Source organism: Piliocolobus tephrosceles, chromosome 1 (genome assembly GCF_002776525.5).
Source record: "Piliocolobus tephrosceles isolate RC106 chromosome 1, ASM277652v3, whole genome shotgun sequence".
NCBI lineage: Eukaryota > Metazoa > Chordata > Mammalia > Primates > Cercopithecidae > Piliocolobus > Piliocolobus tephrosceles.
Genome location: NC_045434.1, coordinates 182753167 through 182774697, shown reverse-complemented (window position 1 = coordinate 182774697; position 21531 = coordinate 182753167). Strand labels below are relative to the sequence as shown.

The 21531-nt window shown below is 51.6% G+C and overlaps 1 protein-coding gene across 1 annotated transcript; it reads right to left on the bottom strand.

The window, feature by feature from the left end:
- Positions 1-7003: 7003 nt before the first annotated feature.
- On the bottom strand, positions 7004-20103 carry NT5C1A (5'-nucleotidase, cytosolic IA). The gene is made up of 6 exons (XM_023221605.1): positions 19969-20103; positions 14153-14320; positions 13605-13734; positions 11436-11558; positions 8961-9145; positions 7004-7369 (listed from the first exon to the last, which is right to left on the bottom strand). Exons 1-6 carry the CDS (start codon positions 20101-20103, stop codon positions 7004-7006), a joined length of 1107 nt encoding a protein of 368 aa, XP_023077373.1.
- Positions 20104-21531: the final 1428 nt, after the last annotated feature.

The following is a 21531-nucleotide window of genomic DNA, read 5'->3' as shown; positions in this document are numbered from 1 at the left end:
AGCTAGGTCATCTCTGAGGTCTCTTAAAGATCCAATAGTGAGAATCTGAGTGTGAACATCCTTAGACTCTCAGTGACTTGGGTCTTAAAAACCCAAGTCTCTGGGCCTGGGCCAGCGGATGCAAACTGGAGATCTGAGGGCCTGATCTCGCCTACAGAATATGTTTTATTTGGCCCGGATGGTGTTTTCTAAATTCAAAATAGTTGTCAACATTTAAAAGACCAGATTCCCAGCTTCTCTTCAAAAATGGGGTGGACTATCCGGCAATCTCAGGCCACATTTCCATGTGGCAGCAACCATGGCAGACCACAGTGTTCTCCATTCTCACTGAAGACCTGGCTTAATCCTCTCCACTCACTTATGTTTCCTGCCTGGCCCCTGTAGGCATTGGGGTTTGCGACCCCGGCCCAGGCATCCAGTCTAGGGTGACCTCAGTAATTTTCTTGGTGGCTTCTTTGTGGCAGCTAGCTACAAGACTAGCCTTGAGGCCTTTACCTAATTCCGTGGCAGATGGCCATGAAGGCATATATTCACCCGCAGGCCAGGAGTGTGGGAGTCAGTGACCCCAGTCTTCACAGCGTTGGTTTGCCTTACAGAGGCTTTCACTTTGCAAAGATGAGTAACTGCAAAGTTCCCAGACACATTTCACTTTTTATAAATGGAATTCCAAAGGCCTCTAGGGGATGGCCCATCAGGGAGATACTTCCCAATCAAGGTCAATGGTAAGTCACTTCTGGGCCACATTAGAACACTCAAGCAGAGGCAGCAATCTTTGTCTAGGTTGGGCAGGGCTGGTGGGGGGAAGGAAGGCAACTTTCCTAGCCATGGCCATGAGATGACCAGGGCATCTGTATACAGTTGGCAGGTTGTGCAGGTGCCTAAGAGGTACCACCCATGTCACAGTACCAATGGCGCCCTCTAGATTTTTGCAGTGCATAATCTGCCCAACTGGACATGTTGGCCTTGGCACTGTTAGGGGGAGGGAAGAAACAAATGGAGATGATGAGGCAGGTGTAGTCAAAAGGGTTGTCCCTACACAGATTCTACCACTTCCTTCCCAAGGCTCAGGAGTAGGAGTAGGAGGCAGAGGGTTAGGAGCCAAGATTTTCTTGGCCAGAGGTTGGGGGCTGGTCTCGATGGCCCCCAAGCTGCACATATGCAAATACCCATGTTATGAAGGAAATGGGTACGGCTATTCTAGGACTGGCCATCAGTATGTAGGTCCTAGGACACTCAGTTAACAGAGATAACCATCTGTACACATAGTGAGTACACACACACACACAGAGTCGTTGGCTGAGATATCTGGCCCATTACACACACCCACATAAATACATGTACGTGTACGATTTTTATCCTGTTGCACAAACTTATATGTGTGCACACATACACACAATCACAGTAATTGTCGGCAAGAGCAATTGGCTGTCAATCGGGCGTGTTTAGCAAACATTTCCAGAGCACCTGAAGTCGTTTTCGGCTGGCTGGAGCTAACGGTGGGGAGAGTCCAGCACCGCACTAAGTCACAAGGAGAGAAAAGTAAATCAGTGGGTAGAATCATTTGACTACTGCCAGCAGCTGTGTGCCGGCCTGCAGTGCCACCTACTGGCAGAAAGGAGGTGGTTTTGTGTTTTGCTTTAAGACTGGTTATAAAACCCATGGCCTGCGAAGCTGCCAGCCACACGATACTATTCATCTACCTCCTTGTGTTCTACCCGAGTCAGGTAAGACTCTGGCATCCTCAGAGTTGTGTCATATCCTCAGAGGATGAACATTCCGGACCTTGCATGCCTCCTGGATAGCAAAACCCAACGCCAATAGGAATGGCAAAATAGGTTTCATCGTTCACACCAGCTCCAGCCCACTGGTAGTGGCTGCCTGGAATGCTGGATACAGAAAGATTCTGAGACCCAGTCTGGGCTTGGTGGAGAAGGGTATCATGATGGCACAGCGACAGCAATGATGGCTGTAGATGGGGCATCTTCCATACTCTCTGTTCTTGCTGTGGATTCTGGAAGCCTGGTAAATCTCTTAACTTGCAGGGTCCTAGAATTCTCCTGATCCACAATTCCATTATGAGGGGTATTTGTGTTTATTGCTCACATGCCTTCAAGCCACAATAAACTGCCATTCCAGCTGTTACAGGAGTTTTCTCTCTCCCATGATCAGTAACTTCTGAACCGGCTGAAGTCCTCATGGGACCCTCTTCACGACAGACTTGTTCTTGCTTTCACAGAAAGTACGTGAATGACCTTGTTGGCTCGGAGCCTCTGACATCAACACTGAGCACTTCAAGCTATCCAAAACTCATGTTTAGCTAATGCCCATCCACCTACCAGGTTCATCATTGCCTAAGAGGCCTCATGAGGAAATGAGTCGGGAATACAAAGCCATGCTGGACAGCCAGCTGGGCTCATCCCCAGCCAGGGGCCCTGCTCCTGCCCTCTCACTCATCAGCTTGGGAGAGCACACCCAAGTCAAATCCGTGCATCGACAAAACTGCAAATTACCATGAACCATGAGTCGCTTGAAAATAGTCAAAACTTGGACTCTTCAGATGAGCATGGAGCCCCTATGTCCCTTCCCCTCGGCAGTGGAGCCAACCTCCGCCCACAGATGCATAGGTGGATGTGACCTGGCTCATCCCACTGAGGTGTCAGCCAGGCTGTCTGCCTTAGCCCAGAGGTCCGCACATTTTTCTGTAAACGGCCAGATAGAAAATATTTTTAGCTTGCAGTCTCTGTTGCAAGAATTCAACTCTGCTGTAGCAGTGCAAAATGAGTCATAAACATAGGCAAACAAATGGGCATGGCTGTGTTCTAATCAATTCCTCTTCTTTATCTTTTTCTTTTCTTTTCTTTTTAGATGGAGTCTCACTCTGTTGCTAGGCTGGAGTGCAGTGGCGTGATCTCGGTTCACTGCAACCTCTGCCTCCCCGGTTCAAGCGATTCTCCTGCCTCAGCCTCCTGAGTAGCTGGGACTACCGGCATGCACCACCACACCCAGCTAATTTTTGTATTTTTAGTAGAAATGGGGTTTCATCATGTTGGGCAGGATGGTCTCGATCTCCTGAACTTGTGATCTGCCCAACTTAGCCTCCCAAAGTGCTGGGATTACAGGCGTGAGCCACTACGCCTGGCCCCAATCAGAGTTTCTTTACAAAAACAGGCGATGGGTCAGATTTGGCCTATGGGCCCAGAGTTTGCCAAACTCTGCATTAGCCCAAAACAGGGGTCTTCACACTGGGTTTCTCAGAACTTGGGATTGTTTGAAAGTGCTTCCAGGTGTTCGCAAATGCTTGGCTCTAATTTAAATTATTTTTAGCTGTTTAGGAAGTTATAATAAAAGCACCCACTCAAATGTATTCCAGCATTTCACCATGCAGGAAATCAACATGTTAACTGTTGGGTAAGTAAACTCCTTTAGTGAAGACCTCAGAATGGAGCTTCTCTGGCTATCTCCATGCATATGTATGAGCAGTATGACAAAATGGTTGAAAACGTGGGTCCTGGCATCAGATGGACATGAGTTTGAGTCCCAGCACTGCCACTTACTAGCTCTATGGCTTTGGGCAAGTTACTTTACCTCCCTAAACCAGCATGGCCAGGACACCACAAAACAGAGTAGACACTGGCCATAGTGCCACTGCAGCCTCCTAGAGGCTGCACTGTGGGAAAATGGAGTGTTCACAGTGGAAGGGTCAGCTGAGACCATGAAGAGACATTCAGGGGACTCAGCGCAGCATTATTTACCAACTGGTATGGAGGTATTTCAAGATTTTAGTCATCAGTTTGGCTGTACTGGTGCACACAAATTGAGTGTCATTATAATGCCAAATCCATCTTGGCTTTGAACTTCTTGCTAGTTTCTGTTTTTTCCCTGGCATATTCTGATATATCCCCACTACTCTGATTGGGCTCTCAGATAGGAGAGGGGGATGTTTTGCAACTGGCTGAGCAGTCTCAGTGCTTAGTAACAGGGCTTCCAGTTTTCAGCTAAGCAGCAGTCCCATTGGCTCTGGGATTTTGCTGGCAGGCATCTCCTGGAACCAGTGTTCTGCAGGGCTTGTTGGGGAAGTGGTGCTCTCAGCTAAAGGGGTCCAGTGTTTCAGAAGCTGTGGCTGCTCTGCCTCAGTGCTGCATTCCCTGGTTAGGCCTGGGACTTTGGTGCTCACCTGGCTTTTTAATTTCCTGGTGACACGACACTCAGTGTTCCTCATCCCTGGGCACCTCCTCACCTCTAAGACAATCAGAAGGCCCGTGTAACTGCTGCCTGAGACTGCCGCCCCAGATTTTTTATTCCAGCGACTGAAAGCTTTTTTCCAGGCCTGAGATGCTCGTTTGTGATTTCAATAATAGAATTTAGACTCTTAGTGTTTTCTCCATTGCCCAGGGCTGTCTGTGTCTATTAATGATAGCTCCAGTGAAATCCATGGCTTTTGCTGCACCTTATCTTTCTGCTTCCAGCATCATATTTTCCTGCTTCCTGAGAGACATGGAGTCATCAGTGGTGTTCATCACCAGGCCCTGGGGGCAAGACCACACAGGTCCCAGAATCCCTGCAGTTTATCTTAATTAGGTGACATCTGGTGCTGCCTCCAGTGCACAGGTCCACCCTGGTCAGGCAGCCTGTTGCCATGCTGCGAGCCGGGGCTGTGCCCGGCCTTGTAGGCTTCTTTCAGTCACTAGTTCTGTGAGCCTTGGAGGCTCTTCCACGGGAGTGATTCTGACCCCTGGGAGTGAGGAGAGGGCCTTTCTGCGGTTCAGCCAAGAATGAAGGTGACTCAGGGGCTCAGCTCCCTCATTCACTTCTTTTTTGTTTCCTTGAGGTTGTCCTTGGCCCTCACAGTACCTCTGTCTAGGCTTGGAGCTCTGGAAGTAGAGACAACTCTGGTCTTCTGCCCCCAAGGCCTCCTCTGTTAGCCAGAAGGATCCTGGCTGTGCAGTGGAAATGACCTCGTGCAAAGACATCATCATATGCCCTTCTAGGGGCAATAATGCCAGTGTCCCCTGATAAAGCAGTCACTGTGGGTGTCTGTCCCAGTCACTCCACACAGTCATACCATTCCTTCCTGGGACCAGCTTCATGGAGACCTCTGACAATGACAGCAAAAGCCCAGCCCAGCCCTTCTGGCCCAAATCGTTGCTCATTTTGAGAACCACCTCTGCCTTCTCACTTTGTTCTCCTTCCTGGAATATCTTTCTGCATCTCTTACCCTGCCCCACACTGCACAGAACCCATTCAGACCCTGAGCTGAGTCCCCAGAAGGTCAAAGATCAAAAACCCCAGGGTGCTCTCCTCCCCTATTTCCTGCCACCACACCTCCAGGCTCCTGCCCCTCTCATGACACTTCTGGTTTTCTTTACAAAGTGCTTGCTCATGACTAGGATTCCTCCTAGAAGCCTGGCAATCAGTCCACACACACATGTCTGCTCACCCCTTCCGTCTTCCTGGGGACCAGCCATTGGTGCTTCCACCCTCCCTTCGGAGAGAGCCGGGGATGCTCAGCAAAGGAGGAGGCTGACTCATCAAGTGGTGAGAGTTCTCTGAAAGTGGTGAAGAAGGGGCCGCAGGGGCTCCTGCAGATGTGGAGGATCTGCTGATGCATTTCATGGGGAGGTCATCTCATCCTGGAAGCCCTTGCACAGCATCCAGTGATGGAGAGCTCATTACCTCCAAAGGCAGCTCTGACTGGCCTTCCACTCACAATCCCATAGCTGGAGAAGTTTGCTGGTGCACATTTCAGCTCCTTCCTCTCCAAGCGTCACTTTGTCAGTACCTTTTGTCTCACACCAGACCTCCTGACACCTCCCACTTCACCCCAGGCAGCACCTCACCCTGGGGCTCAGCCTGGACAACCGCCTACCTCATCCACTGCACTTTCTTCCCTGAGAATTGGGGCCACAACAGTAGACAATGACGCTCTGCCCCGTTCCCTACCAGCAGAGCTGTTCAACAAGATGCAATAGCCGGGGGAGTGAGGGTGGTGGAAGTGAGGGTCTTGGCAGGCGGAGCAACTGAACTTTGGCTCAAGGCAAGAGCAAAGGAAACACTGAGCAGGCAGCTACTAAAGCTCCTCCCCAGGAAGAGCCTGCAGTGCCCCCTGCTGGCTGGAGGAGAGTTTGTATGCATGTTCAATTCACTCCCCTTGCTTCCTGGGCTGAGCCCTGATGACCATTCAGGTTAGAGAATCACAGGAGCAGGTAGGTCATCTTGTCCAGTGGTTTCAAAATGTGTAAAATTATAGATAGAGTTACTGGGGGCGATTTTGCATTTTGTCCATTTGGCAGAGGACTCCGAGCTGAAGGACACATGGGGAGTGAAATCCAGCCTCTAATCTGCTAACTAAGCTGTGTACCCCAGCATGAGACTGGGTCAGTCCAGAGGAAGGGCTGTCTTTTTGTTCTTCATTCACCTAGACAGTGTCCTTTTGTAATTTGCACAAAGGTGCCATACATACCAGCAGCAGCACTGACATAGAATGCTTCCTTCTAAGAGGACGATCTTAAAGAACCAAGCTTCTTTGGCTAAAAGAGAGCTTGAAAACCGCCCAAAAGATGGGGAAACTGGGGCCCATGAAGGGGACGGATTACCCAAAGTCATGCAGTTAATTCCAGGACAGAGCTTAGAAGCCAGATCCACTCTTTCCCATAGCAGTGTTCTTTTCACCACACTGAGTTAGTTTTCATTCTAAGTCCCTTTTGAGAAATCCTGGCTTCTCTGACCCTCCTTCTCTCAGACCCATTAACTTCCCCCTGAATCCAGCTACTCTGCACAATCCTACTGTCCTACTCAGGATCATGGCACAGAATTTGCCCTAAAGGAAGGATGTTGAGAATGCCAGTCCCATCTGCATAATTTCCTACAAGTACATCACTCATAGGGATGAGGGCAGACAGGCAGAAGCACGGAACAGTGAGAAACTAGAGGGATCTACCAGAGGATGTGTCGAAGTATTTCAGGGAGCCTGGAGCAATGCGGATCAGTAAAGCTGGTGGTTCAGCTACTGTGCAGATGGGGCCTGCTTTGCAGCTGCAGTCCGCCGGGGTGTCTGTGCCACGCCATAAGGCACATGGGCGGCCACGGTGCCCATCTCCTGAGCCCCAGCCACATGGAACATCTGGTCATCAAAGAAGATGTGTGGGCGGATCTTCTCTAGGAGGGGGCCCTTGGGCGCTCCAGCCAGGAACAAGGCTTCATCTGTCTCCAGGCCCCAGCTGCGCAGGGTCTTGAGAGCCCGGGCCCCAGAACTGGCTGCACTGCGTGCTGTCACCAAGTAGGTACGAATTGGGCACTCCAGCCGTAGGCCTTTGGAGTAGAACTTCTTCTGCAGCCTACCCAGTGCCTCCAGAAAGCCCTTTAAGGGGCCCTATGAGAAGGCAAGGGGAACACTGTTAGCTCTGCCATCTCCCAAATATTTGCCCCCTGCTCTTCTTAAAGCACTAGTGTCTTGTTTGGTGTGAAAAGTTCAGGATCCCTAAATCTTTCAGTTAGTTCTGCTCATGCCTGCTTATGCTGCTGTGTGCGCCAGTGGGGCTCCAGTCAGGGGAACTGTGTTATTGCATACTGGTGCAGGGTCAGAATAACTCTCAGGGCAACTGTTGATATGTATCCTCCATCCATATGCCCATCAAGGTATGCAGATGTCTGTCCTGAAGTTCTGTAAGTGTGGCTTTCGGTGCCCATCAACAGGGAGGATATTAAAACTAGTAACTATGGCATGGGCACCCTTCCATCAGAATGGACTCCAGCTGTAAACAGCTGGAGAAGATGGGCCAATGTGTAACTGTTGAGTATCAACCGTGCCCTTCTGGCACCCAGGTGGCTCAGGGTGTCATCCTCAAGCTCTCTAGGGTCAGGGAAAGAATTTATTCTCTACAGTGCCCAGAACAATGAAGCTTCCTGAGGATGTGAGAATAAAAAAAACAGATGACAATGAAGAAAACTGCTTATTTCCAAAGCAGCTAGAAATAAACAAAAGGGGGCTCCTCGTCCTGGAGACCTCTTGCTTGCTCGGTGAACTGGAATAAGCAGTGGTCTCCTGGGCCTCTGCTTACCACTTAGTAGGATAACTCTCCTGCCCTGGATTCCCAAGGATTTCAGAGGCAACTCACAAGAACAGATGCGAACTGAATATTTAGGAGCCACAATTGAAACCTGCTGAGCTCTTGGAGTGGGGGGCTCTGAGATTATTGAGCACCCAGATTTTTGTTAAAAGCTCAAATAGGAGCTCCCAGCAGAGCTGGAGAATCCGAAAGCCCCAACTCCAGGGAATTTCCACCAAGCTCTAGGGTATATTCTGTTCTGAGAGACACTGAGCAGTTTGAGGGTGAGTGAGTGTCCCTGTGCCCCCAGCTAAGGGATGGATGGCAGGAGGTGTCCCAAAGCAAATGGTCTGCCCCAGATGCCACACCCAGCTGGATCTCCCTTCCCCAGTGAGGCGTCCCAGTCCAGCACTTGGTTTCCTCCTGTTTCCAGGGAGGGAAACAGGCTTCTTAAGAGGGTGGGCATGCTGTCAGAGGGGTGGGGGATCTCAGGGGAGGAAGTGAGGGTTCCAGAGGGAAGATGGGAGCTTCAGAGAAACAGAATGAGGCCTTCAGAGCAGGGCAAGGACTTCAGAGAAGGGGTGGGGATGTAGAGAATGGGGACATGAGGGAGGGAAAGGAGACCTCAGAAATGGGGATTTGAGCTGCAGACAGTGGGTATGGGCTTAGAGAGAGGCTTAGAGAATGGAGGCTTCAAAGAGGGGTTGGGACTTTAGTGAGGGGATGTGGGCTCAACAAAGTGGGTGGAAGCTCATTGATGGGGGGGCCAGTGGTCAAGTGAGAGGGTTGAGGGGACTGGGCTGGAATCTGGGCTGAGCCTGGGGTTTATTTGGTTCCGGGCTGGGAGTGCAGGCCAAGGGCGGATATGGGGAGCTGCCTTGTTCCTCTCAGGGGTTCTGGGTCTATATGGAGCACCTGAGCCAGAGGTTTGTTCTCGTGGGCCTTCTCATGCTCGAAGAATCGGTCCAGCCCGTGGGCCTTGACGATGCGCTCCGACTCGTCCGAGAAGAGCACAGCGTCCCCGTCGAAGGCCACGCGCAGCTGACTCTGGGACACAGCCACGTCCCTGCTGGGGCTGAAGATGGTGGCAGCTGCAATCCCTAGGCAGAGAGAGGCAAGCATTGTCTGCCTTCAGGCTGGGCAGTAGGGTCAGAGCGGGCTAACTTAGGCTGTCCTTGCCCCACCTGCCTCATACAGGACTCAGGGCAAGGCTGATAAAAACTAATATTTAAAACATGTAAAAACTGGTAGTGCATGGATCCTGGCCACGAAGAGGGCAGCAGCAGTGTCTCTGAGGCAGATCTCTAGGGCCCTTGCTTTGCCAGGTTACCCTGTTGGTTATTGCTTTGTGCAAAAGTCTGGGAGGAGTCCCGGGGGGGCAGGAGGGCACTCAGGACTCAGGGCAGGAACTATTTACCAACCAGTGTGAAGGAATTTCAATACTTTAACCCCTAGTAAGATCATGCTGCTGTGGACCAGCCAAACATGAGTCCCACCGGCCACTGCCTTCCTGCCAGGGGTGCTTTACAACCCCTGCTGTAGAGCTACACTGGGGCTGGAAGGAGCCCCAACTCTGGCTTGGCCTCAGTCACTCCCTCACCGTCGGTTCTAGCAAGTCACTCACCTTCTCTGGACCACTGTAAAATTAAGGGCTTCTCATCTCTGGGGCTGAGACCATAGGCTGCAATCGGGTGAGGTGAGTACGGGCACCCTCAGTGTACAGCCACAATGACAACCAGGTATGCCCTACTGGCAGCTATTCAGGGTTCCAAAAAACAACCTAGGTGGCCCTGGGAGACAACACAAGTGATGGCTAGTTGTGTGCACAAACTCTCTGCAACCCTGGGCTCCTCCAGGGATCCAAGGATGCCTCTCGGGGTTCAGGCTCCAGGCTAGAGCTGCACTAGATGGCACAAAGAAAGTGCTGGGAGGCTGGAGACCTGGGCTGCTAGCTGAGCCCATTCCCTAGTCTCCATCTCTTCAAAGACCACTTCAGCCCAACTCTGAGAACTGAGGATCACAGAGGCTGGGCTTAGGTGAGCTTTGGGAGGAGTGAGCAGTGCTACCCGCACACAACTTCACTAGCCTGAGGATGCTACAAACAGGGCCAGTGCCAGGCATCAGGCCAAGCACCTTCTCAGCCCTGCCAGCACTGGAACCAAGATGATCCAGAACCACCCCTACCCTCAGCAGGGCCTCCCCGTGGACCATTATCTTGCTCCTTAGCCTGAGGTCAAGTTACAAACACACAGAGGCCCACCTACATGCCAGTGCCAAGGCCCCAACCAGAGGGTGTGACATCTGTCTAGGAAAATGGCTCCTGGTTCCTGGTTAAAGAAAGCCTCTAGGAGCTCCAAAGCAGCTCAGGGGAGTGAGTTATCAGAGGGAGAGAGACCAGGGTTCCAGGCAGCAGGCAACATGAAAGAGGAAGAGAAAAGTGAATATATTATTGGTTGATAAAGAAACTTGGCCACTAGTGTTTAGCTTAAGGAGCCCTCTCAGGCAGCTGGCCAGTCCTTTCTCCTGTATGGGCCTGTTTTCTCCCACCTGCAATAGGATATGCACCTCGTTGGGAGGACTGAGAATATGGATACCACCCAAAACTGCCCCTGGAAAGACACACATACTATCCTGGCTAATATGGTGGAACCCCATCTCTACTAAAAATACAAAAAATTAGCCGGACATGGTGGCGGGCGTCCATAGTCCCAGCTACTCGGAGGCTGAAGGGGGAGAATGGCGTGAACCCAGGAGGCAGAGCTTGCAGTGAGCCGAGATCACGCCACTGCACTCTAGCCTGGGAGACAGAGTGAGATTCTGTCTCAAAAATAAAAAAATACAAATAAAAAAATTTTAAAAAAAATAAAAAAGACACACATAGAGGGACATTCTCTTTGTCAGTACTTGCATCTGGGTCTCCTAAACTCCCCTAAGCACTGGCCAGCCCAGCTGCTGGAGATGATGGCCATTCCCCAGACCCTACCATTCAGGCTGGACTAGATATGAATCCTCCTCCCCATTGGCCCAGGACAGGGCAGAGGCTGCCTATGGTTCTACAGGAATCAGAACTCCTTCTGACTTGGAGAAATCATGGAAGAAAGTAGCTGTCTGGGCTGTAGAGAGGGTTTCCATGGAAACAGAAAGCTGGGTGATGCTGAGAAGTAAAAACATCCATGACACAGTAGGGCCAGAGGTAGGAAGATGGAATGGGTAGGGCCTTGCTTTCAGAACTTATAGGACATTGTAAGAATTAAGGAAAGTATTGCGCAGCCTTGCCTTCTAGTTACCATGGCAACTCCCAGCACCTGCTCAGAACTTGAGGACCAGGCCTTCCACCTCAGAGACCCCTTTGCTGCACTCCCCATATTCTCCCTCCTCACTTGGGCTTACCTTCATCAATGGCTTCTCGCACTTTTTCCGCATCGGCTGACAAGTAGAGGTTGGTGTGATAGGCCTTGAGATAGCAGATGGGGCTGTTCCCACCTGTCATGCAGAACCTCTCGATGAAAAGGTCTGGGAAGGAGGTAAAGGACCCAGATGAGGCCAGGGTCAACCCTGGGCTTCCGGGCAGTCTCTCTGTGCCCAGTGGACGCTATCCTAGTTCTGGGTGTGGTATGGCAGCACAGAGTGTCTCTGTGTGATTTTAGGCCAGTGTTCCCCTCTGAGCCCCTCCGTCCTTCATGAAGTGTGGACAATCACATCTCTAGAGCAACTGCCCAGCTCACAGGGACATTGTCTTGTCAAGGAATCACAGTGCTACATGCTTGTGTGACCCCACCTCCTGGTCATAGCTGATTGGATAAGAGCAGACACCTGACCCAAGCTGAGCCAGTCTGATTACCTAGGCTGCCAGTCCGCTAGTCCTCATGACTGCAAAGATTGTAAAGTATTTGTTGGTTGATAAACCGGCTGCTGCTCTGAGCCCATTTAAGTTACCCGTCACTCTCGCAGCCCCTTACCCAGGACCTCCGTCCTCCCCAGAGTCCACAACAGAAGCTGGTAATGCCTGGTGCGGCAGGGGTCCTTCAGAGCCCTGCTTCAGCACTGTAGGGAGAGTCTGTCCTGATTGCGCAGTGTGGATGTCACACAGGTGGTTAAACAGTTTCAGTATCAATCCTGCTCCCAGCAATTTGAAATTAGGATTTAAAAATGCCAGCTAGACTCTCTTGGTTGCCAAAAACCAGGCCTTGTAAACCTATAAATACAGGTGTATTCTTTTTTTTTTTTTTTTTTTTAACAGAGTCTCGCTCTGCCGCCCAGACTGGAGTGCAGTGGCGTGATCTCGGCTCACTGCAAGCTCTGCCTCCCAGGTTCACGCCATCCTCCTGCCTCAGCCTCTCGAGTAACTGGGGCTACAGGTGCCCACCACCACGCCCGGCTAATTTTTTTGTATTTTTAGTAGGGACAGGGTTTCACGTGTTAGCCAGGATGATCGTGATCTCCTGACTTCGTGATCTGCACGCCTTGGCCTCCCAAAGTGCTGGGATTACAGGCGCGAGCCACCGAGTCCCGCCAGGTGTATTATTTTTCTGTCTCTCTCTCTCTCCCCAAAGTGAATCTCACCTCCCCTCCCCTCCCCTCCCTTCCCCTCCCCTTCCCTCTCCTCTCCTCTCCTCTCCTCTCCAGTGATTCTCATGGCTTAGCCTCCTGAGTAGCTGGGATTACAGGTGTGCACCACCATGCCAGGCTAATTTTTGTATTTTTAGTAGAGACAGGGTTCTACCATATTAGCCAAGCTGGTCTTGACCTCCTGACCTCAAGTGTTCCACCTGCCCTGGCCTCCCAAAGTGCTGAGATTATAGGAATGAGCCACCGCGCCTGGCCCACTTTTCTTGAATACGGTTTTTATTTGGGAAAAACAGAGAAATCCAATTTCAGGGGAGAGAGGAAAAAAAAAAAAAGAGTAAACTTGCTAGAGAAGCACAAATAAATGTTCATGTGGCCTGAAGAAAAGAAGATCCTGGGAGAGATTTCCAGTACTTGGATTCAGGCCTTTGCAGGCCCAATTTTATTTCCTGTCCTCTGAAAGACACCCCTGTAACCTAATAAGAAATTCTCCTGGGCTTAAGCTAGCTCTGGAGGGTCTATTATTTTTAACCTTGAGTTTAGACTAAGACACAAAGCCCTTTCGCTCTGACAGCTGCACCTGATTCTCCCAGCAGCCTTGTGAGTCCTGTTAGCCCCATCACAGTTAGAGAAACTGAGGCAGGGAGGCAGTAAGTGTCCCACCTAATCACACCGAGAGTGGGGTGTGCAGGAGCTGGCTTGGACTGGCTTGCAAGAGCCCACGGTTAAACATTCAGAAATTTTGTGAGCCATTTGTATTGTTCAACCACTGATAGCTTGAAACCAGTCCTGGTGGAAATATTTACACCCTGAAAACTAGCAACACTACAAATCAGGGTTTTGTTTGTTTGTTTAAAGAGCAAATTTACCAGCACACACTGGGCTTGGGGTTCCGGTCAGTACAACTCCATCCTGCAGAGGTGTGGCCCCATCCCTGGGGGGTCTGGTAGGGGTGTCCCAGGGCAAACCCCCCATCCTCATGCTCATGCTCACCATAGTGGTTGATACTGTTGATGAGGCGGACACCCACTTGAGCATGGTTGTTGGTCATGAGGACAATGTCGAAGACATCCTCACTATCGGGGTACAGCTCCCGCAGCCGCCTGTTCACAGCCTCCAGAGCCTGGAAGGGAGAGAGAACCCCCCAGCTTAGACCCCCAAGGATTGATACCTGAAGTTGGTGGCCAAGGATCCAATGAGGGGAGGTGAGGAGCCATGCTTGGGATGAGATCAGTGCGCATGAACCACCTTCTCCTAATGCAAGTTGCTTACCGCTCACAGGTACCTAGCTGGAGAGAGTCGGGGCTGAAATCCAGCCCGCATTCCACTCACCAAGCTAGTTACCAGGCATGGGGCTGCGTTCTTCCAGAGGGTGGACAAATTTTCTTCCCAAAAGGCTCTGTCACCTAGCCAAGCTGTGCACCCATGTGGTTACATCTGCCCAGAGGGGCCCTTTTTCCCTACTCAAATACCCGTGGGAGTGCTTTGTTCTAATCCCCACAAAGGCGCTGTATGAGCTAGTGGTGGAACTGCCCCCTCACCTTCACGAATGGGAAGGCAGGCCCAGGACTGAAGGGCTCGTTCTCATGTTCCAGCTGGTAGCGCACGTACTCCTCCACGCCCTGCTCCGTGTAGATCCGCTGCTCCTCGTCCATGCGAAACAAGGCTCGGGAGGACACAGCGATGGTGACTGCATTCTGAGGCTTGGGCTGCAGAGGTATGAGAGAAGGGGTTGTCACTCAGACGACTGCTCCTGAGGCAGGCTCACATGTATGAGTCTCCCTGGGTAGTGGGGACATGGAGAGGACCCAGACCCAGCCCGTACCCTAAAGAGGCCCAGCTTGAGCAGATGTGGACTTAGGTCAGGACCCCATCTATGATGGACCCAGATAGGGGTTGAGAGAGGTGCTGGCTCCCTTGCTGGAAGCACAATCTGATGGAGGGAGGGCCATGCCCTTGGAAGTTTGCAATCTAGTCGGGCATGTGGAGACAACAAACAAATGAAGCCAATGTATGTGGCCAAAGTATGACTGATGCTGGAGATGATCTCAGATGGTTTCCATTATAAAATAAGGACTGCATGCCCTTAAGAAGAAATGATGTCCATAAATATGATAATTTATATAAAAAAAAGTACCTCCAGCCCAGATCTGTCTCCTGAGCTCCAGATTCATACATCCATCTAACTGCCCCAGTTGACTAACAGCCTCTCAAAGTTAACATTCCCAAGGCTGAATTCCCATCATCTTCTCCCCTCCCAAACCTGATCCCTTCTCCCTGTAACTCTTAGCAAGGCTTAGAACCACTATCCACTCATTACTGAAGCAGAAACTGGGAAGTCAGCCTCAACTCCCTTCCTCATCGATCAATCACTGAAATGAGTCAACTCTACTAGAATCCACCCACTTCTTTCATTCAGGCTGTTCTGGTCATCTGTCACCTTCTCTAATCTGTCATTCATGCTGCAGTCAGGAGATTTTTCTAAAGTTCAGATCTGACCACAGCTCCCCTCTTTAGTGGTGCACACTATTCTCAGAATATGGTTGGCAGCCTCTAGTGTGGAAATAGAAAGCCCTTCACAACAGACCCTTACTTCTCTTTCCATTCCCCTCTTCCCATCCCCCAGCTTTGCCCCATCTGACCTTTGTCACATCAGGGCATACTTTCCCCCTCTTTTTTTTCCCCATCTGACCTTTGTCACATCAGGGCATACTTTCCCCCTCTTTTTTTTTTTTTTTTTTCTGAGATGGAATTTCACTCTTGTTCCCCAGGCTGGAGTGCAGTGGCATGATCTCAGCTCACTGCAACCTCTGGCTCTCAAGTTTGAGCGATTTTCCTGCTTCAGCCTCCCAAGTAACTGGGACTACAGGCACCCGCCACCCCAGACAGCAGCTGAACCTTTATAGTCCCTTAGGAGGATCAGAATATGAGTGCCCAAGGAACTTACAGATACCCAGAGAATCCCACCACATCTCTGTGTCCTAAGCAGTCCTGGGGTCATGATTCCCACTTTACAAATTAAAAATGGGGCTCAAATTGAAGTCAAGGTTCATAAATGCACCTCTCATTCTCGCCTCTCCTGATCACCCGTGGGTCGTGTACTCAACCCTACTGCTTCTTTCTGGGGTCAGCCCTGAACTCCAATCAGTTGACAACATTGAATGGTTGCCATCTGAGAGACACTGTGGTGGACATGGCAGGAAACAACACAAGTGTGATCCCTGTCCCCATGGAGCCCATGATCCACCCCCAAGACAGAGGCCAATGCCATCTTTTAAAAGAGCACTGTCCAATGGAACTTTCTATGATAATGGAAATATTCCATAATCTGTGCTGTCCCTGTGGCTATGGAACAATTTGAAATGTGACTAATGAGACCGAAGAGCTGAATTTTAGATTTTATTTCATTTAAATGAACTTAAACAGCTATATGTGGCTAGTGGTTAATGCAGCTTTAGAACCTTACAATGGGAGTGGAAGACAAAAGAGTTCCCCAAGGTCTCGTGGTAGACTTTCTGCATTTGACTTTTAACCCCAGCCAAGATGGTATATGTGGCCAGCAAGGTCTGTGTAAGGCAGTGGCAGGACAGGTGCTTCTTCTTGGAGGTTTAACCCAAATACCTTTCTCAGTTGCTGACTACCACCATGTGTGTGTCCTAAGGGCGGGGTTGGTGGTGGAGTGGGGATACCCACCCTCATAAACCCTGGAAGCCTGGAGGCCTTTGGAATAGGAGCTGAGCTTGCTCCACCCCTTGGGCTTACTGCCCCAGAGACAAGGCCATCACCCCTTTAAGGACAGAGAGTCAGCTGCCCTCCCAGCCCCATTAGGCAGGTTCCCAAGCCTGCCACTCCAGCCCTAACAGCCAGCCAAGGTCTCACTCCTCACTTTCTGTCCCACAGTCCCTGCCAGACTGCCAAGTCCTGGGCTCCCTCTGGCTGAGCTACTCAGACAGACCCCAATCCATCCCACCCCTGGCTGTTTCAAGAAAAACGTCCTGGCTGCATTGGCCCCAAGAGGCCTCTGCTTCTCTCTTTTCCAGATAGGGAAACAGGCCCAGAAAGGGGCAGATTATCACTCTAGGTCAAGGCAGAGCAAGATGAGATCTGAAGTCTCCAGCCTCTAGCCTGACCTCTACCCACTGCAGTTCCCTTGCCATTCCCCTCCTCAACAACTCCCAGAAGACTCCATCCCTTGCCACTTCTGCCTTCCCTGGAAACATCTCCCCCAGCCTTCACTTTCCAGATTTGGCAGAAATGATCAGGGCATGCCCACAAACTGAGGTTTCTAATGGCTGGTCTCTGTTTCCCGTCAGAGTGGGGGTCCCAAGGGCAGGACTCTGCATCCCCACTTAGACTGCTGTGACATAGTACAAGTGAGGTGGAGTCTAAGATCCCAGAGGCCACGGCTGTGTAAGAAATATGGATCCCAGCTGGGATTGATGAATGACCTGTCCAGGCTCCAGGTGGAGCTGAAGGAGCAGGTGAAAGGGGCTGGCCAGAGCTGGGGAGAAGTCGTGGATGTAGAAACCCTCCTGGGCCTGGCCACAGAGGTGGCCACGTGTTGGCAGGGGCATCTAGGAACAGTACTTCTAAAGAGCAGAAAGAAGCCCTGATCTCAGACTGGGAATTGGGTCAGAGTGACTCAAGGGCTCAGTCTGGGAGCTCGGAGCTCCAGGAAACCAGGGTCCTGGCAGCTCTCTCTGCCTTCCAGGCTCAGGCTGATGGCTGCGGCTAGGGGATGGGAATGGAAGAATAACAGAGGGCAGCCCACCCCCACCTGGCCTGCCTGAGGAGCTCCCATTTAGGCTAACGTAATTCTGCCTATTGGGTCCAAGATAAAAACATAGGCAAAAAGCTGTTATTCCTAGTAGGACTTAGAAAGGGAAAGGCTGCTGAAGGAGAGACAGCAGAGTACTGAATTGAAGAAGTGCTGTGACCCCAAGAGGTGAGGGCCTCTAACAGGCCTTCAGGCGTTAAATATTTTACTCAGGCCCCTGGGAATGAGAATTAGCCCAGGCCAGGCCATGATGGGGCCCATGAGGCCTAAAGCCCCCAAAATAGCCTGTGGGAAGAGGGGCTTCTGCAGGAAGGAATAGGAGCTGGGAAGTCTCCAGGCTTCTTGCCTCCCAGAGAACCGTGAGAGTCAGGGGCTGACCCAGGGGTCACGACTGACAACTAGGCCTGAGCTCTCCGGTTCCTTGGTGCCTGGGGAGGAAATGGATTTTGAGCACTGATGCTTTCACTACCCCAGTCCTCAAGTCTCCATCCCTTCCCCTCCATCACTCAGGCCACAGCATTGACATTCATCCAGCTTCCTCTTCAGAGAGGCACCAGCCTTCTTACTGGTGGGTTTGCTGCCGGACTCACCCTTTCCAATCCATCCCAGAGTGATCTTTCTAAAATAAAAATGGGACCCAGTTAATCCCCTGACGAAAAATCCTGTAAGAGCTCCATAATGGTATTCATATGTTTTTAAAAATGTGGGTTGAGCTTTTATTTAAATGAATTCAAATGAACTTTGAATTCAATATGTAAGCCACATATTACCATATATCTCATACCATATGGTACCAGATATAACATATATAATTGGTGTATATTTATTTTACAGATTCAAATGCATTACATTTATTTATTTATTATAAAGTCAACCAATGAAAACAACACAGTTGTTTGCATGACAACAAATTTGAAACTAGAGGTTAGAATGTCAGTGCAGACTTAAGCTTCAGCATCCAGCCAAGTTTTTGCTGTGTTTGTATTTGTACACTATTAAGAAAGTCCTGATTCAGACCAATAAGTGGTTGGAAATGCTAAAAGGTTTTTCGTTTCGTTTTGTTTTAAACTACAGGCCTTGCAATCTCAAGATGCTCTTTGATGAAATAGATCACAGGGGAAGCCTTATTCTGAGGTTTGCTTTTAAAAATCTGCAGCACAAGCTACTGGCCTTTAAGCTGCTAAAATGTTCACCTAATACATTAGAGTGAGTTGGGTTTTATTCCACATTTTTAATTGTTTAAAACATAGTCTGAAGAAGAAGGAAAATAATTTGGATTCCCATGTGTGCAGACTCCCTGAAACACAGGGCTTGGGGAAGCTAATTTGGAAATCCCTGACCCCCTTGGGTAAGATCCAGACTCCTTAACATGATCCCCAAGGCCCTCTGTGGGCTCTTCCACATCCCTCCAGCTCTTCTCCCAACAATCCTGCATTCTTCATTCAGAACTTACTCAGGAACACAGTCTTGAGCTTCAGAGACATCTGCATGGCTTTTGCCTGTCCTGTTTCCCTCTCTCTGGGAAACTCCAGCTACTCAGGCTTTAAGATCAGGATCCATGCCACTTCTACAAAACTTTCCCCAGTGTGACATCACTACTCCACTCCCCTGCAACTCCCCCAGGCTCTCGTCTCTGGAGCCTCCATCAGTGTGCAAGCTTGAGCAGAGCTTGGAGGTGCTAAGTGAATGATTGCTGATAGGGTGGACCTCTTGGGGAAGGGTCCTTGGAGGGAAGCAGCAAGTTGCTTTAAGATCAAGCTGGAGCTCTTCGGAGGACCGCTGTGGGCCAACCTCTATTCTCAGTTCTCTCCTCAAGCTCTGCCATCTGGGAAGCTGGAGACAGCAAGGCCCAGGGGCAGACCAGGGTATCATCAACTTGTTTATTGGGGGAGAGGAGAGAGCTCCTCTGTGTGAGGTCCCAGACGGCTGACACCACCACAGGGTCGTGGAGATGTTAATGTCCACTGCAAGGGGAGCAGAAGCCGAGCTGGGGGGCAGAGTCCAGCGCTGGGAGCCTGCAGCCAGGGGCGCCGATCGCCTCCCAGCGCAGATTGTGGATCCCAGTGCCTGGAGAGAGCAACTCCCTTTCCTTAGGAAGAGGGGAGCGCACTGCCCCCAGCCCAGGGCCCAGGGCCCAGAGCCAGACTCCAAACGCAGAGTCTCAGGTCCGGAGCCCGATGCCCAGGTGGCGGAGACCAGAGAGCACAGCCAGCAACCGGGTTCCCGAGTCTGGTTACCCGCGCCTGGGGCGCTTCTGCAAGCGCTGCGGACCGGCTTCGCCAACAAGTGCAATCCGCGGCCCGCGCGGGGAGGGGCTGGGGCTGCGGGCCTCTAGCTGGGCCTTGATGACAGCATGGGGGAGGGGTATCCTGGCGTGGAACCCGAGTCCCGGTAAAAAATACATCAGAGCAGAGCTCCCAAAATAAACCCGAGCCCGCCCCAGCTGCCAGGCGCATTCTGGGTTTGAGGAGCTGCGTCCCCTCCCGGAGGGGCGCCACGGGTCCCTTCCCAAGAGACTTATGACCCCTCCTCCGGGGTAACCCTTCCCCGGTCCCGCGCATACCCGTGCATTGCTTTTACCGATTTGGGTTTCTTCTTGGGCGCGAGGTTGTCGTAGAAAATCTTGGCTTCCTCCCAGACCTGGGCCGCAGCGGTCTCCGCTCCTGGCCCGGGCTCGCGGGGCTCCTGGGGCTCCCGGGGCTCTCCAGGTTCCATGCTCCGGCTCTGACCGGACCCGGCCAGAGCAGGCGGCGGCGTAGACGCGGAGCTGGCTGAGCTGGGCTGCAGGAGGGAGGCGAGTCCCTGCGAGGGAAGGGGGCGGGCAGCGGCTGGGAGGCTGTGCGTGTGAGCTGGGCTCCCCGCCCGCCGGGTGGGGGGAGGTCACACTCGCCCTCTCGGTCGCCCGTGTGTCGCTGCCGCTGCTGCTGCTACTGCCGTACGGTATGAGGGATAGCTGGGCTCTCCTTCCCCGACCGACCCACGCCCGAAGCCGGTTGGGTGGTGAGGAGGGCTCTCTGGCTGTCTGGGTTTGTGGGCTGCAGCGGATTTGGGATTGCGAAAATGGTGTTCTTCGCAGGCGCTGAAGGGCGCGGAGAGAGGAGAGGACTGACAACTTTTTCCTCCCTCCCGCAGGATAGTGATCCCCAAACGAGAAAATGAAAAGCTAGCCGTCCCCCTCCCAAAAGCTAGCCGCCCATCTTTTCTTTAGGAGCCAGGACCGTGGGATCCTGACGATGTCCCCTTCCCTCCGAAGCCAGTCCATCCCGCAGGCGGGCAGGAGGTGATGCATGGATAGCTCCGACCACTAGCAGAAGCCTGCTCCCAGCGGGAGCTCAGTGAACGGCCCAGCCCGGCAGCTCGTCCACACCACCTATGAAGGGCCCTCGAAGTCCATGTCGAGACCAGGCCCCCCTTGACCTGGAGTGGGGACCCAGAGAGACTCCCAGGGACTCTGAACACGAATTTTTGCTGGCCCTTTGGTGATCAGCAGGGGGCGCGCATTCCCAGGCCCCCACCTGCCCAGCTTGGAGTGATTAGTTATAGGCCATGAAGGGGCTGGATAGAGGGAGGGCAGAAGAGGGGCCTCAGAACTAACATCCTGGAATTTCAGGGTGTTGTCCCTCTTGATGCAGAGCTCTGTAATAGTCTTGGGGTGCAGACACAAATGTCACCCATCCCAAGGCACAGACCAGGAAGAAGGCAAGTAGCCTCTCTCAGAGGTGTGCATGGGTGGGTGGGAGAAGCAGGAGAAAACACTGACTTAGCTAGGAGGGCCTCTGACTGGGGAGGTGATGGGGCTACAGAATGGAGTGATCCCCCCAGCCTCTACCAGGTCCTGGGAGGAACAAACCAAACCTTGTGTGGGAGGAAGGGGAAAAATCATAATAAAATGTTAGGATTAGGGGGGGAAACGTGTTTAGATTTACTTCTAGGCTTAGTAGATTGTTTCCAGAGATGGCCCAAAAACTTCTTCCATCCTGTCTGTCCTTTGGCAATGTGACTTTGACACTCCTCCCATTCAGAGGTGGAGTCCAGTCTGAGCTGGCCCTGTGACTTGCTTTGACCAATTGAACAGAGTAGAAGTGGTGCTGTGTGGTTTCCAAGCTTATGTCTTAAGAGGCCTTGCAGATTCCATTTTTGCCC